Below are 15,995 nucleotides of genomic sequence, written 5' to 3' on the forward strand. Positions count from 1 at the left end.
GAGCGGCGAACAAGATCTGGTTGCACTGTCAAGCAGAGTGTCAACACCTAAATATATTCTTACACCCTGCCTTAGGGTCGTTCCTTTCTACCAAACCCACATTCCTTGCCCAATTCATGACGGTTCTTAAGTATCTAGTCCGGGCACGTTTCCTGGAACAAGGAAGAAAAGAGGACACATTGGGCGTACGCATGCCACGGCATGGCTTAACCACCTTTTTGATATTGTAATGAAGCGAACCTCAAGACTGACGCCCACTGAGAACTTCGCTATAGCGTGCAGTTTCCCCACTTCGACCAAGCAAGAAAGTGAAAGTCAAAACCAGCATTTGTGAACGTTTGTGCCATCCGCATTCCCGGCGTGCCCTCCACACCATGGGATGACCAGAGCAAATCTGCATCCAGCATGATGCCTGCTCACCTATATATATCAAAGACTGATTAAAGGGTTCTCAGAAAAATTAGCTTTCTTGCCAGTGCCGCCGAATGCAGATATAGGATTACATGCATCACCCAATAATTTTTTCTGAAGTAAAATACAAACTTTTGGCACAGCGACTACCGGTGCAGTTCGTGGGAAACAAACATCCTGAAGTTTCACCACGGAAAGCTGACATACTGAGCAGACGAAGTGCGCCAAATTAGTTAAGGGTGGTTGGCCAATCACCTGGTGACAAAAGTATGCACTACTTGAAAAGAAAATTCCAGTCTTTGGTGTTGAAATCATAAAAAATTTGGTTTGGTTTGGTTTATGGGGTTTAACGTCCCAAAGCGACTAAGGCTATGAGAGACGCCGTAGTGGAGGGCTCCGGAAATTTCGTCCACCTGGGGTTCTTTAACGTGCACTGACATCGCACAGTACACGGGCCTCTAGAATTTCTCCTCCAAAGAAATTCTAGCCGCCGCGGCCGGGATCCAACCCGCGTCTTTCGGGACAGCAGCCGAGCACCATAACCGCTGAGCCACCGAGGCGGCCATAAAAAATTTAACTGTACTTTTAAAAGTACGCTGGGCGGTGATGGGTTAATGTGCACTGACATCACACAGTACATGAGCCTCTAGAATTTCGCCTCCATCGAAATTCGACTGCCACGGCCGGGATCAGTAGCCGAGCGCCATAACCACTGAGTTATTGTGGCGGCTGAACGGCCCACAGGACTCATGTGCACTGTACTCGGTGTAAATGGGGTTTGCTTCTCAGGCATGTAGTAAAGCCCATATGGCACCCCCAAAGACGAAAAGCTCTCAAAAGGTGACGACACGGTGTCTCCTTACCTGACACGGATTCAGAGCTTAAGGGGCGCCGCCATAAGTTCTTCACTACACAAATGAGAAGTGAGCCCCATTGCTTAGTTACTTTTGGCACTCTACATACACAATGTAATGCCACCACACAGTATGCTCTTTTTTTTTAACCAAAACTGGAAGCATCATCATCCTCCAAGGTCTTCGTTTGCAAGAGAATCAGTGGCACAATAAATTTCGTGGCATAATCTGGGCCTTCGGCAAACTTTTCGACGCCTTATTTCACAAACAGCTAACTCCTTCCTGTATTCCACTACCATAGGAACAACTGCACTACACCAAGTTACGAAAAGTCTGTCTTATGCGAACTAAAAGTCACACTTTTCCATATGAAGTAATGCGTGCAATGTAGAAATAGATGATGAAGATGAATTTTATGATGCAAGGGCAGCTTTGGCCAAAGAGTGCCATGGCACAAGGCATTTTTCGTCTAAACAGGGTGGGGTCAAGGACCCTTTTTGCAAGCTTTCACCCTGAAGAAGCTGAGCACCAGGCCGGAGGAAAGCTTGTAGCCATTGTTTTGCGTATGGGTCATTATCAAAATGTAGAAACAGAAAATGTGCCAGCTGGCAAGCCACATTGCTTTGCATGGTATGTAAAAATAAAGCATGAAATGATGCAAATATCAGAATGCACACGCATGATACGGAAAATACTGTAGCTGGCTGAATTCCGCAAGAAAAAGTGGCTTTAAAAGTGGCCTATAATTTGCAAATATTTGGTCGGGCAAACAAAGTGCGCTGCCACAAAGGGAAATTGGGTCACATTAGCACATACTAGCAACAGGACACTGCACAACAGCCTTTCAACCTTCTTTTGTAATGGTACTGTAGTTTCTATGATCGAATTTTAAGGAGTATAGACACCAACTTTTGGGTACGTGTTTTCTTGTTTGTAATGATGTGTAAGGCATTATTATACATGCATTACCACCTGGCATTTTCCTACAACTGCTAAATAATTTATAATCGAATTTCTTTCTTGTGCAGTTTCGGTTTCAGTTTCAACAGCTGAATGAGGACTGTGACATCAAAGTGTGGTTATAGGTCACGTGAGGCATGAAAAAACTGCAATATAATCTCTGCTTCCCCATTTACTGTCATTCCAGCTCTTGAGGAAGGCTGGCTTCAACATCGTAGTGAATTAAAACAATTAAGTAGCTACTGTATCGAGGTCTTTCCATGCCTCACGTGACATACAACCACTCTTTGACGTCACAGCCATCGTTCAGCTGTTGAAACCAAAACTAAAACAGCATGACAGAAGAATAAGATTCTAAATTATTTAGCGGTCGTAAGTGAATACCACATGGTGATTCAAGCGTAGTAGTGTGTTCCACATCATTGTGGAGAAGAAAACATGCCACCAAAATTAGGTGTCTACACTCCTTTAATGTAAAAGCCAGATTTATTGCTTACCTGAAGAACTTTAAAGGGATGCCAAAGTCAAATTGAAGTTGGCCTGTACCAAGAGATTACAGGAATATCTAACAACAAAGATACTACCTCACAAAAACAAAAATGTGCTTTTATAATCGAGAAAAAGCCAAAAAACGAAAAACAGGTGTTGCTATCACTGGTCGATTTTGCAAGTAAAGTGACTGCGTCAACAAAGATTTTTTGGGCATTCGCAGTTGAAAAGGCCATTCGCTTCAAAAGAGTGATCATAGAGTCCCTTTTCTGTGTAGACATCACAAATTTCGATCAGGTGGCAGAAAAATTTTGAAATACTATTTTTTAGGCAACAAATGCTTCTTTAACAGCTGGGGAAATATTAGCATACTAGAAAGCGCCACAAAATCGATTTTTAGTAAGAACACAAATTAGATATTAGATAGAGATCTCCTCAGTGCTGCTGGCACTTTTATACACTGGTCATCACCACTTCATTTGCTTATTAGTAACTACTAGCCACCTCGCTCCAATGGACTCACTAAATATAAATTATATTGAAATTTCAGCATGAAACTAAACTGCAAAAAAGAGTAACAACATAGTACATAGGAGCTCCCAGACGAACCAAGTAAAAGGAAAAAGTCTGTCAGAAGCTAAGCACGCTCAAGTTTAAACAGCATCTGATTTGTACGCATTAAGAAGGCACGACAGCAAAATTCCTGCATTAGTATGCTAAGACTAATTTCAAAACAAGTTGCACATCACCAGGGCATTAAATACAACCTGCTCACAGAAAGATGCAAGATACAATGGGACACAATTGCAGTTGCAGTGCATTAACAAATGCTAAAACACTGCAGTGAAACTAGTCGAGCCACAATTCACAACAGATGCGACTAGTGTTATCAGAAATGAGGATGTACGCTCACGCAGCACTCTCAATGCCAGAATGTGAGGTGCGACCCGTTGCCACCACACCGAAAGAAATACACGAGCTTACTTTCAGTTTCATTTATTAAAAAACTCTCCTTTGTAACTTCTCCATGACACTAACACCATTCCAACCAGTCATTAAGTTGATTTTCAATACCTTTGAGATTTCTTGATTAATAAGACCTCTTTTTGTGAGGTTTTTATAGTTAATTGTATGCTTGCTGCTATGAGCAGTATCCAGCACCGGTTTTTTTCCATCCAATACTTCCGCTGTGTGTTTGACAAAACAAAGACACACTTTCACAAACCAGAGACGTGAGATCGGCTGATAGGCAGCTGCAAAAAACTGGAACATCAATGTGGTCAGGTACTTCCTTTTTTCTTCAAAATACATCTCGACAATGGAAAATAAGTAACAAGCTATTGTACATTGCTTTACCAGGTTTAAAATGCACCGAATAAAATGATGAATGCCCAAATGCAAAGTGACGATGTTACATCATGTAGACATGAAGTAAAAAACACCTAATGGACAAAAAGCAGCATAAAAATGTAGCAGAAAAGTCAAACATACACTAGGACGCTATTGTGCTTTGGCATTCTTAGACCTCACTGCACATTTAAGAGATTGAGCTTATTGTTCATTACATTGCGCACAATGACATGCATAATGATACTCCATATCATCATGTGATAAAAAGTTCACAGTTCATTGATCCTTGTAGGTAAACACCTGCCTACACTAGGAACTTTTTTTTCTTTTAAATCCAGTCCTTTCAGGTACATACTGTCACAACTTCCCATTATAATTTCTAGCAGTTAAGCCCCTCTGTATGTGTGCGTCTTCTTTAGTGCGTTTCATTTTTGTGCTGCTTTACAATCTGAAGTGGGAAAGCTCGCTCACTTAACCACCTTAACAAAAATGGTCAAAAATGTATTTTTCACATGCAACAACAACAAACCAATGTTAATAATGGTCTCAATCGCATCCCAACAGATGAACAAATTTGTACCAAGAGCACACCTTCATAACCTAGCAAAACTCTTCACTTGGAGTCTTACTTCTCTTGAGAACAATCAAAAATTGCCCTAGGGCCTGTTTTTTTTTTCTTTCTCTCTCTCAAAACCACCAAGCTTCCAAGCCGACACAAAGCCTCCACCCTCATTGGGCTTGAAAGCAATGAAGCAGAGGCAACACAGGGCATGGTATCACTTAGCCAGTCATGAAAGTGAGAATGCAAAAGTAGAATACATAAAAAAGGGAATCACTATATTGTATCACCCCAGCACTGAGAATTTCATATATCAAAAAATCAAGTTTGCCATTATGTATTTGACACGATCGAGTTGAAATTATCACAATGTTGAACAAATGCCACAAAATGAGCCTAAACACAGTACCTGAGGTACAAACATGAAAAAAAAAATGCTAGTTTCACAAACAATGAAAAGACATAACAAATGAAAATGTACCTGAGGTACCAACATGAAAAAAAAAAGTTGCCAGGATTACAAACACTGAGCCCGTGACAACCAGATGTACCTGTGACTGGTTTATGACACGACATCCTTTTCGAGACGCACTGCAAGAGAAACAAAAAACATCATATAAATCAACTAAACCAAAGAAATCATCAGGCAAGTTGATAAAAGTATATCACTAAATCCAGCCTTCAGTTTTCCTTACAGTTACTGAGCAAAACTTTACATGAGCAAAACTTTACACAGGTAACATACGCCAAACATATTTTTGCTTTAGGCAACTCCTGGCAAGTTTTCAACACAATCTTCAACCTAGTGCTACCAGTCAAATGAACCAGAGGTTATTAGGCTTACTGAGAGACAGCTAGAGGATAGAATTCAAATAACAAGCAGAGAACAAGCCATTGTCAAGCAATACAGAGCACTTGTAGTGCATGAATATTAGAGATTTTCGAAAATCGAATAGGATCATCGTGTCTTTGATTCGGTGAACAAATCAAACAGTGAATGTTCAAAAGTATTTGCAATGAATCAGATTCATCCTAACGTTTTCGAACACTGGTTTGGTTTATAAGGGTTCAACATCCCAAAGCAACTCAGGCTATGAGGGACACCGTAGTGAGGGGCTCCGGAAATTTTGACCACCTGGAGTTCTTTCACGTGCACTGACATCATACAGTACACGGGCCTCTAGAATTTCGCCTTCATCGAAATTCGGCCGCTGCAGCCGGGATCGAACCCGCGTCTTTCGAGACAGCAGCCGAGCGCCACAACCGCTGAGCCACCGCGGCGGGGCACGTTTTCGAATAGTTTTCAAATAATTGGCACGCAGTTCAAATAATTCAATGACCTAATGACTGTTTCAAAAACAGGGCCTACTCCAACGTTGCACACCATTCATGTTGCCACGATCGGTCTGGGAGAAAAGGGTGATTAGCATCGTGATGTGGTCCAGTCACATGTTGATGTTCATTATGCGCATACACAGAAATGACTCTCAAATTAAGAGGTTTTCAACAGCTTCAAGCACCTCTGCTAACTCTGATGCAATTTAACTCGTGCACAAAGAAGTAGACTGACCCTCAACACATAGCTAAGCAAAGATATAACTTCCATGCCATTTGAGGAACAATCCATGCTTCAGCATATTGTGTAGATACTGCCAGAAGCAAGAGTGGTACATACATTACGTGGCTGCATGGCTTACTACTCTTTCAATGCCTCTTCCTATTTTGCCCAGATCGCAACGGCCTAACTGGCATGCCTCTCTAAACAAAAAAAAAAGGTCACTTCATCACCTGTCTCAACAAGAGGCACTGCTGAAAAATGGTGCAGCTATGCAGTCATTTAATATAAACAGTTAAGGTCACCAAGATCAGGTCACCAGTTGATTGAAAATATCCCTCTGGAATAAGCAGAGGACATCTCCAAATTTTTGCGCGGTGTCTTCAGCTTTGTGCACTGGAAAATATGTGCTCTCAGAAGGTGCGTTTTCAGGTAGAAATTAGGTTCACCCCAATTTTGTTATTCATGATGCTGCTTAATTTGTGAATAAGCTCGTACAGTATATTTCAGAAGCTAGAGGCCAAACACTGACACCGACCAGACATTTTATTGGCATCACTGTATCAAGCGCTATCCATGCTAACAATGTTCTACTCCCAGGGTCTTGGTGTTTTAAAACGACGATTTGATGTCACATCAATGTCTTCTCAGTGTACAAGACTGTGGAAAGTCTTGCACGAACACAGAAGTGCTGCTTAAGATACTGGTAATGTATATGACGAAATCACTGCATTACACCAGGAGAAAAAGTCCAATCTGGTACAGTTTTTTAGTACAGCCTGCCATTTCCACATTGCTTATGAGGTAATGAGCACAAAAAATAGCATTTTATGGCACATACTAAAACGAGCACAACAATTAAATGGTCTTTTGCTGCGAAAATGAATCCAAAAAAACTCAAATTATTGAAATTTTGCTGAATAGCCTAGGCTGATTTTGAGCTGAAAAAAACGTCGCACGATTTTTAACCCTTCAAATTCTGAGAAAATAAATAAGTAAACCTAAAAACTGAAGCATCTTACGTATGTGTAAACAGGCACCTCACTTTGCACTAAAACTGACTGCCACACTTTCACGACTACAAAAATTTTCTCCACTGAAACAGTTTCTTAAAAAACATTTGCGAGTGTGTCCTGAAATATTAAATTAAATCCCATGATTAGCAAACAACCCTATGAAGGGACACAGCAATTAAAGTTAATTCCGTTCTTTATGCTTGAAATGTAGCCAATTTGGCATAGACATGTAATTTCTTATTAGTGCATTTAAGAATGACATTTTAGGTCAGCTTGCATTTATATTTGCTGAGAAATTATAATTAACACCCTCATAAAGTCATCCTTGGGGCATTAAATCAGGAGCAAGTTCACAAGTTTTAACGCAATAGCGTTAAAAGTCCCCATTCTTCTGAACATACGGCGTCAGCACTGTGTCCAAAAAATAACAGGCATGGTGGTCCCCAGAGAGCAACTTAAGAGGCAGGTGGGTCACCTAGGTCATGTGACCTTGAGGCGTCGCCACAACCTGCCCACCGGATAGTGAGCAAACTGCCCACCATGACAGGTGGCAGTTAAATTAATCATTGGCTACTCAAGAGCAGCCTGGACCACACAACGCCCATCCACTTAACACAGCTTAACCGCTGCACCACTGCGCTAGGAGGGGTACGAGGACTCCCAGGGATCCATGAATGTAAAGTAGAGAATTATGACCTTCTGCATGTATGGGAATTAACCCACTATGCTATCGCGTCATACCCATAAGATGAAGCTTCAGTGTCCCTTCCAATGGTTTCTTATTCGTTCACAAAGCCCTGTTCTGCACAGTAAAGCTATTAGTTCTTTTTTTTAGATGCCCAACACTCATGAAAATAAAGGTTAAACTCTGGCATGCATATTTACATGAAAACGTTTCTCACATAAAATAAAAACTATTGCTGTATACACAGAAAAATAGAGTCTCAGGATTCATGCACAAAAAAAAAAAAAAACAATCATTCTATTGTCATTCGTTACGAAATGCCGAAGGGATGAATGATAGCAATGACAGAAAAAGTGAAAGCTGAGAAAATTAATCCTAAAGTTCATTCCCTCATTTGCCTGGTTTATCACCTCGTCTGCATTTGATTTCAGAGAAATGCAGCAGTGTAACGTTTGGAAGCTATAACATCTCTGCACGGCAATAAAGTGATCCACAGATGACAGCAAAAAGCCGTGGAATCCGCAATGTGTCAGGATCATCAGAAGCACTAATCTCTCACAGTATTCTTTCACCCCACATAAAAGTAGCATTTTTTTTATAAATTTCATTCACTACTTTTCTTTCTATGAGACATATCAAAGCTCAAGGAATAAGAAAAAAAAATGAACTGAAAAATAAAAAATTATAACCAAACTGACCACTTTATTTGCCATACATCCACTTAAGGGGAGATGTGGGTATTGAAATAGTACAAAAAAATGCAAAAATTTGCCTTTTGCAAAAATGGCATATCTGGCTTCAATATACTCTGAAGTACCTACCTACAAAGCTTCAAGGTCTAATTCGACCTCCAACTACTAAAAAATCTATATATATGATGCCTCTGAAGCACCAAAATGGTGATTTCGGAGCAAAATACGACAGACCGCACCCAACGCATCCCGCGACCGCATTCCCGATGGCCGCCATCTTGCTCTTGTTCGAAAGCTGGCACTGTTATTTAGATCCTGGAATTACAGACTACTGTGAAATCTTCTTGGAAGGTCCGCATTCCACTGTGTACTGAGGCCTCTACAACAGCCTCCAAATGGCCGGCACGCGCACTTCAAATGAGATTTTCTCAGCTTCGCATTTTTTTTTGCCAACATAACTAGTCTTATGGACGTTTTCATTAGGTTTTTATCGAGTAATTTCAATTATTCTTATATCATTGAATTCAGAAAGCACTAAACTATGAAGCTATACTACTTTTTTTATGGAGTAGAGAATAAATTTTGTGAACCATTACATCACTTAATTATATTTCATACTTCTGGTGCTTGGACGTAAATGAACATTTTTATATGTTGATGTACTCCAACAAGAATATAAATAGCACAGCTCCACATGGCAGGACTTTGACTACAGCTCCATTTCAATCACAACCAAAAAATGTTGCAGGAAAGCGTCTTAATGACCCATAAAAAAATTACCTAATTAAATTAAAATTACCTAACCTAAGAAATATACACATACCTAATTTCATTACTATATATTTAATAATAAAAGTTTTCATAGTAAGACATCTCCCCTTAAGCAAGAAGACAGCAATTCAAGTTTTGATGTTTCTATTTTTCTGAGCAAGTATAAACATGAAAAAAAAAAACACAAACCACAAGAAGGACTAAGACCAAAGACTGAAACACTGGATGCTTGCCCTGCTTATTTCTTCACTACTCTGTTTGCATTCAGCTATTTCTATTGCAGGACCATAAGGGACACGTCATTTGAGTATACTTTTTGTTTGATGCACACAGCTCCAAACTTCAGTGAGAAATGCTGGAGTATGTGGCTATTTATACTATTTCATGACAGCCATGAAGCATTACAGTTCAAACTATTTCATAGCAGACATGAAGCACCGCAGTTCAAATTAGTTTGTATCCACTTGGACTACATGATAATATGTACATGTGGAATATTCTCCTGTGATCTTTCTCATCATAACTTGTCAAATGATAGAGGTAAACTGACCTAATGAGAAAATGGTGATCAGCCATCTGACTACATTAGATGTAGTACTGTACTGCTGTGCTCAGCCGAAGCAGCTGTCGCCAGATTTCTTCAGATAGCTCATGCATGGTTAGTGCACAAACTGAAACACAATGCATCTCGACAATGCCACTTACATAAGTTTACTCGGTATTTAATGCTGTATAAATGAAGACGCATGAAAATGCACAAGTAATGGTTTGGTTCGGTTTATGGGAGTTTAACGTCCCAAAGCGACACAGGTTATGAGGGACGCCGTAATGAAGGGCTGCAAAAATTTCTCAACCACCTGGGGTTCTTTAACATGCACTGGCACCGCACAATAGCCTCTAGAATTTTGCCTCCATCTAAATTTGGCTGCCGCAGCCGGGATCGAATCCATGCCTTTCGGGTCAGTAGCTGAGCGCCATAACACTAAGCCACCGCGACGGCTCACAAGTAATGAAAGAAATGAGCTGCAGAGCAAACTTGAGGAATCAGTGCAGTTACATATTAAGCACCAGGTCATATCAATTCAAAAGACAGACCGCCACAGTGGCTGAGTGGTTATGACCCGAAAGACGTGGGTTCGATCCTGGCCACAGCGGTTTAATTTCGATGGAGCCGAAATTCTAGAGGCCCGGGTACTGTGCGATGGCAGTGCATGTTAAAGAACCCCAGGTGGTCAAAATTTCCGGAGTCCTTCACTATGGCGTCTCTCATAGCCTGGGTCGTTTTGGGACGTTAAACCCTCATAAATAGACAAGAATGTAATCCTAAGTACATACATCATCATCATCATCATTTATTTACCCTTAAGGGCCCCAGGGGGCATTACATAAGGGGGGGGGGTCGAACAGTAATCAAGTCACAAAGAACAAAGTTGGAACATAAACTTAGACACATGTAGATACAGCTGTGTAGATACAGATTGCAGATACATGTCAAGCATGACTGCAATCAGCAACGTTGCAATCTAAATTATGAAAAAAGATGCTTTTTTCTTGTGTCCTCTTTTTATGCCACATCTTTGCACTGTTTCAATAATGCTTTTAAAAGGAATGACAACCGATCCTTAGCCCTTTTCTGAGAAATGCTGCCTCCAGGAAACCAACTGTGCAACAGTTTTTATATGTTTTAAACGATTTGGTGCTGATGCAAATTTTGTTAACAAATCATCGGCCAACACTATTAGACTAAGTGAATCACAGAGCCGCACTGCATTAGACTATAAGCAAAAGACAAGAAAGAAGAAGTATGGAATTCAAAGAATAGCTTTTGAACTGGGGGCATTTAGTTTAACTTCTCAGCACTATGGTAAATGTTAGTATTTGTCATAACTCTTAGCACTTTTGGCTGAAGCTGTAACAGGGTTTCGGGTTGCATTTGTTCCAGCTTTTCCATCTCAAGTGGTCTCAAGACATAAGGCATTTATTTTCACTGTTTTGTCTGCAGGCAACATGATAGAGTTCCTGAAGTGAATGAACTAGCTTCTTCATGAGTCATATGTTTTCTTTGCTAAGAGGCCACACAGGTTACCTCGGAGGGAAGCAGTGGCAGCAAAGCTTTCTACATCACACAAGTTACAATTAATTCTTTGGTTTGGGTTAGTTTTTTCATTTTTTTAATGCACAGCAAAGCTTTCTACATCACACAAGTTACAATTAATTCTTTGGTTTGGGTTAGTTTTTTCATTTTTTTAATGCACAGCCTGGGTGAAAAGTGTCTGGCCCATTGGGTTCCCTGTTGAGCCATGTAGCGGGGCACTTCTGGCCCTTTGAAAAGTGAGTAGACCTCTACTCTTCAACCCTACGCAGCACTGGAGCTTCTAGGTTGCTGCAAGTGCCCTACACCATGGCTCAACAGCACAGCCTGAGGCCCGGGCACTTTTGACAATGGCTTTAAATTGCTCAGGCAAAACGAACACGGGCAAAAAAAACTGCCCTCATCCCCTTCTCAGAAGATATGTGCATTCATGCAAAGTTACAATGAGACAGTGTAAGAGAAATTTCTTGCAAAAGTACAGGTGCCCCAAAAGTAAAACAGAGCGTGCAAGCGGTGACAAACTCCTTCCAAGCACACTCTAGTAGCAGAAGCACATGCACAGAGTGAGGGCCCAGCAAACCCGTCCCACAGTTTCAATGCTCGCTTTACCGCCGGCACAAGCGAAGCCGTGCTGCTTCAATAGAATAATTCCTGCCAAGTGAAGCGCAAACGACACTGAGCCCACGAGCACACACCCTAGAAAGAGTCGCATTCTTGAAGAAGCGGAAAGCGCGGACACCAAAGACAAACTCTTTCAGTACAATGCTTGCCAGAGATAAATCCATGTATGAAGCATTCAAAGTGCCCCTGACGATCACTGATGAAAATAGCACGACTTCGCCCGTGCTGGCAATAAGGTGGGCAACAAAGTAGCAGGATGGGTCTGCTGAACCCTCGCTGTCTGCCCATGTTCACGCTGCTAGAGCGCACTGGGAACCAATTTGTCCGCCGTTCATGTACTCCATTTTAATTTTAGGGCACCGGTACGATTTTCGTTTAAACAAAGGTCATCACATAAGAGGGAATGAAATGTTGTGAAACAGTCACAGCAAGCAGTCTTCTCACAAGTCTTTCCGTACACCTTTCCAATTGAAACAAAAAATGACCACAAAAATCTTGACACGATCCAAAAGGGCCAGTCTATGGTAGGATACAACAGCCGGTAACAGTAGGACACGACTGACACGACCCGTGGCGTCCTGTATTACTCCACTGACCAAACAACAGTAAACGATATTAGCTTCCTAATGTTTCTCTATACCAAACGTTTCAGGGGCATCAAAATTCTTGCGCTTGTAATTTTGACTGGTGGTTAGCTTCTTGTTTAAGTAACAAGAAAAGCTTTAACAATAGACTACTTTTTCGTCTAAGAGGAATTCTGCGAGGCGGCCCTGAATGTGGAGACAGCTTCACTGATGACTTGAGCTGTATACGACTACAATGTCTTTTATCAACCATACTAGCCCGGCAGCAATCCACAGCAACTTGCCCTAATAAATGTATACCTGGCTCTGTGAGAATGAGAAAAACAACACAACAATTTAAAATTAATTTTTCTATCTGGGAATTTCACTTTTCCATAGCAGAAGGGGCCTCCAAACTCTTTATATTACGTTTGATGAGTGCTAGGCGGCGGGTAGCGGTAATAATGGGCATAACATTAACTGAGATGACATTAACTATAGTTTAAAGCACTAAGATGGTTTTAAAAACTACCGATTAAATAAGACTGATATCTATCACCAATATCTGCACGAGTAGCAATGCTGTCAATATCAGCAGCACTGTCAGCATAGTGACAGTCTGCGTTTTCAAACATTTTAAAAGAAGATTTTAAAAAACGCGACTTGTTGGGGGGAAAAAAATAAACGCATCTGAAGTTTCTTCCAGCAAAAATAGCCCTCAGTATTGTGCTCAGTCCTGTTCATAAAATGTAGCACATCCACTCTAAGTGATGTAACCTGACTGCATACAGATTGAAGTTTTAACCCAGCACAGTGCTGTGTGACTTTGTGCTGGCTTGACTTCATTAATTTAAAATATAAATAACTGCCAAAACAGTGAGTGTCAAGTATAACCCAATGTTTTATACTTGTCTTTAACAAGAATAAAACATTATTAATGTGGCGAACTGGGCGTGTTGGTACATAATTAAAAGACGTGGACAGAGCAGACAGACGAGGACGAGCCCTAACTGCAGCGCTCGTCCTTGTCTGTCTACTCTGTCCACGTCTTTTGTGCGCTGCTGTGCCTGTAATAAAACATTATCCCTTCAAGCACAGCCGATGTCATTCAGATCTCAATGCAAAGCAAACAGATACACATTCAACAACACCCATCACTCTTGACAGTTCATTTTGCATCGACGCGTATGACGCTTACATCTTAAACTTGCTCAAAATTGCTTTCCCATGTTGCACAGTTCAGCAACGATCGCAGAGCATTCAAAGCTGACCGTGTTTAAAAGCAAGATACTTTATGGGTACTACAGTGATAGCTAATATCAAGACAAAGATAACAAGTGCTCCTTATTCTTAGAGTGCTTGTATGTGCTTCCCCAACCACTCCAAGAGGTTATGGAACAAAACTGCGCGATAAATAGAGCTCAGCCTTACATAGCCTCGTGACGTGCAAACGTACCCTTACTTGCGTCTCAGTGGTGCCGCCTCCTCCCGTGGTAGTCGCGCCTGTGATCGGACCTTGAGTACCGCTGCTCTTCCTCGTACCGCCGGTCGTATCCGCTGGGCCCTCGGTGCGAGCTGCGCATGTCGGGATACCCCTTTTCACCCCGGAATTCTCTTTCATATCTTCCGTAGGGTTCAGGAGCCCTGGAGCGTCGGTCGTAGCGATCCTTATCCCGACCGTAACGATCGTAATCGCTGGCAGGCGGGAACCGGTGTGATGCGCTTCGGCTGTAGTCTGGTCCACCCCCACGCTCACGAAGGCGGTCTGGCTGGTAAGACACGGGCATGCCCACGGGCACATGCATTCTTGGCAGTCCTTGGGGCTCAGATGTAAAGGACGGACGCCGGGTGTCACCGTAGTCATACATGTTTGGCGGCTGTACTGCCCTGGGGTTCCTTAAGTCGCAGTATCTCGCCATCAAATCCACGTACGTGTTGTCAACTGCGGCTTGCGGCCTTCGCTGCAGTCGCATCGGCCGGCCGTACAGCGCTATTCCGTCCATAAGCGCTAGGGTATACCCTACCGATTCGGGATGGTCAAACGTGATGAAAGCAAAGCTTTTGGCCCGTCCGGTATTATCTTTCGGGATTTTCACGTCCTCAACTGGTCCCGCCTAACAGGCACGGAAAGGAGCACAATGAGCACACACGAAGCACTGCAGAAAACGCCAACACATACCTGGACAAATAGTTCCCGCAGAAGCTCCTCCGTAACTTGGGCGTCGAGATTCCCGCACCAGAGGGTCCGATCACGCCGTTCATCATCCATATTGACCTGTTTGGTAGCTAAACGTGCTCAAACCACGCGTCAGCGTTAGCGTCCGTGACAAAAACTCACGCTCGACCAACAACTAGCGCAGACGATTCTTTGAGCTGTTCTGGTTCAAATCAGAACTCTCGCGTATACCAGCATTGACAACAAATAAAAAATCGCTCCTTATTTACAGCTTAATCACACTAAACTATGCTTAACAGGACGCAGATCAAACGCTGGCAACGCAACATGCAGCATTAACACTCTTTTTCAAACGCACACTGCACACGGAAACAAAAGCAGCGGAAGTTCCCCCACAGGGGTATTTGATCAATTTGGTCCCTCTTTATTAAGTTCTAATAAATTTAGCTAATCATTATTATTAAAAAGAATTATTTTTATATTCTATAGCATTGCTTAGCTCGGCAATTTTTGAGTCAGACACATTGGCGATTTTCACGAAATCGACGTTACGTTGCGGCGGCGCCGCGAATCAGCCTACGATGAATCGGCGCGCGCAGAAATCTCGTAGTTTGATTTGCTCCGTTATGTGAGTAGTGCGCCGGTACTTCATTCAGGCGTTGTTGTCAAAGTTTTTAAGGCCAAAGCCTTTAATGCCTCATCGTTGTCGACAGACTGTCAGCAGAAGTGTCACGCTTTTGACGGGTGTCCACCGAGATATGTGAGACAGTTACTGCGTAATTCGATTTTCTTCATTACGGCACCTCTTTCATCTTTCACTGCCACTTCCTTCCTTTACGGTGCGGTTCACGTGTCCACCGAGATGGCAGAGAATTACTGCGCCATTTCTTTTCTCAAAATGCGTTGCGTTCAAAGGGCAAGTCAACGCGCCGAACGGGTGGTGGCGTTCCGCGGACTCCCTGGCAGCTCTACAACACGCTGTCGCGTTCCACTCCTAAAGGCGAAGCCTAAAGTCATTAATCAACGATTAATTAGTATTTAGTCATTAATCAGTAATTAGCCATTAATTAGTAATTAGTCATTACGTGTGACGTCATCCAGTGGTGACGTCACCAGTGCCCCAGAGGCAGTCAAAGTGGTGCGGAAAACGCTTTCGCCTCTACGCACTTTAGACAGTCAAAGTGCCCCCTGAATTTTTTTG

The 15,995-nt window shown here is 42.1% G+C and overlaps 1 protein-coding gene across 2 annotated transcripts; it reads right to left on the reverse strand.

The window, feature by feature from the left end:
* Positions 1-3,694: 3,694 nt before the first annotated feature.
* On the reverse strand, positions 3,695-15,185 carry LOC149350040 (uncharacterized). 2 transcript variants are annotated; one of them, XM_089579075.1, is made up of 3 exons: positions 14,798-15,185; positions 14,081-14,732; positions 3,695-5,214 (listed from the first exon to the last, which is right to left on the reverse strand). In XM_089579075.1, exons 1-2 carry the CDS (start codon positions 14,885-14,887, stop codon positions 14,088-14,090), a joined length of 735 nt encoding a protein of 244 aa, XP_089435201.1. In that variant the 5' UTR covers positions 14,888-15,185; the 3' UTR covers positions 3,695-5,214; positions 14,081-14,087. The 2 variants fall into 2 exon arrangements, with proteins under 2 accessions (XP_089435201.1, XP_089435200.1); XM_089579074.1 differs by having other exon boundaries at positions 14,075-14,732.
* Between the last annotated feature and the right edge of the window lie 810 nt (positions 15,186-15,995).

Source organism: Amblyomma mixtum, chromosome 3 (genome assembly GCF_055824585.1).
Source record: "Amblyomma mixtum isolate Tamu chromosome 3, ASM5582458v1, whole genome shotgun sequence".
NCBI lineage: Eukaryota > Metazoa > Arthropoda > Arachnida > Ixodida > Ixodidae > Amblyomma > Amblyomma mixtum.

Bases quoted from the DNA above. Each gene is read 5' to 3' on its own strand.
- LOC149350040 (XM_089579075.1), bottom strand. From the start codon at position 14,887: ATGGATGATGAACGGCGTGATCGGACCCTCTGGTGCGGGAATCTCGAC. The intron at 14,733-14,797 runs GTATGTGTTGGC...CGTGCCTGTTAG, and splicing joins TGCGGGAACTATTTGTCCAG to GCGGGACCAGTTGAGGACGT.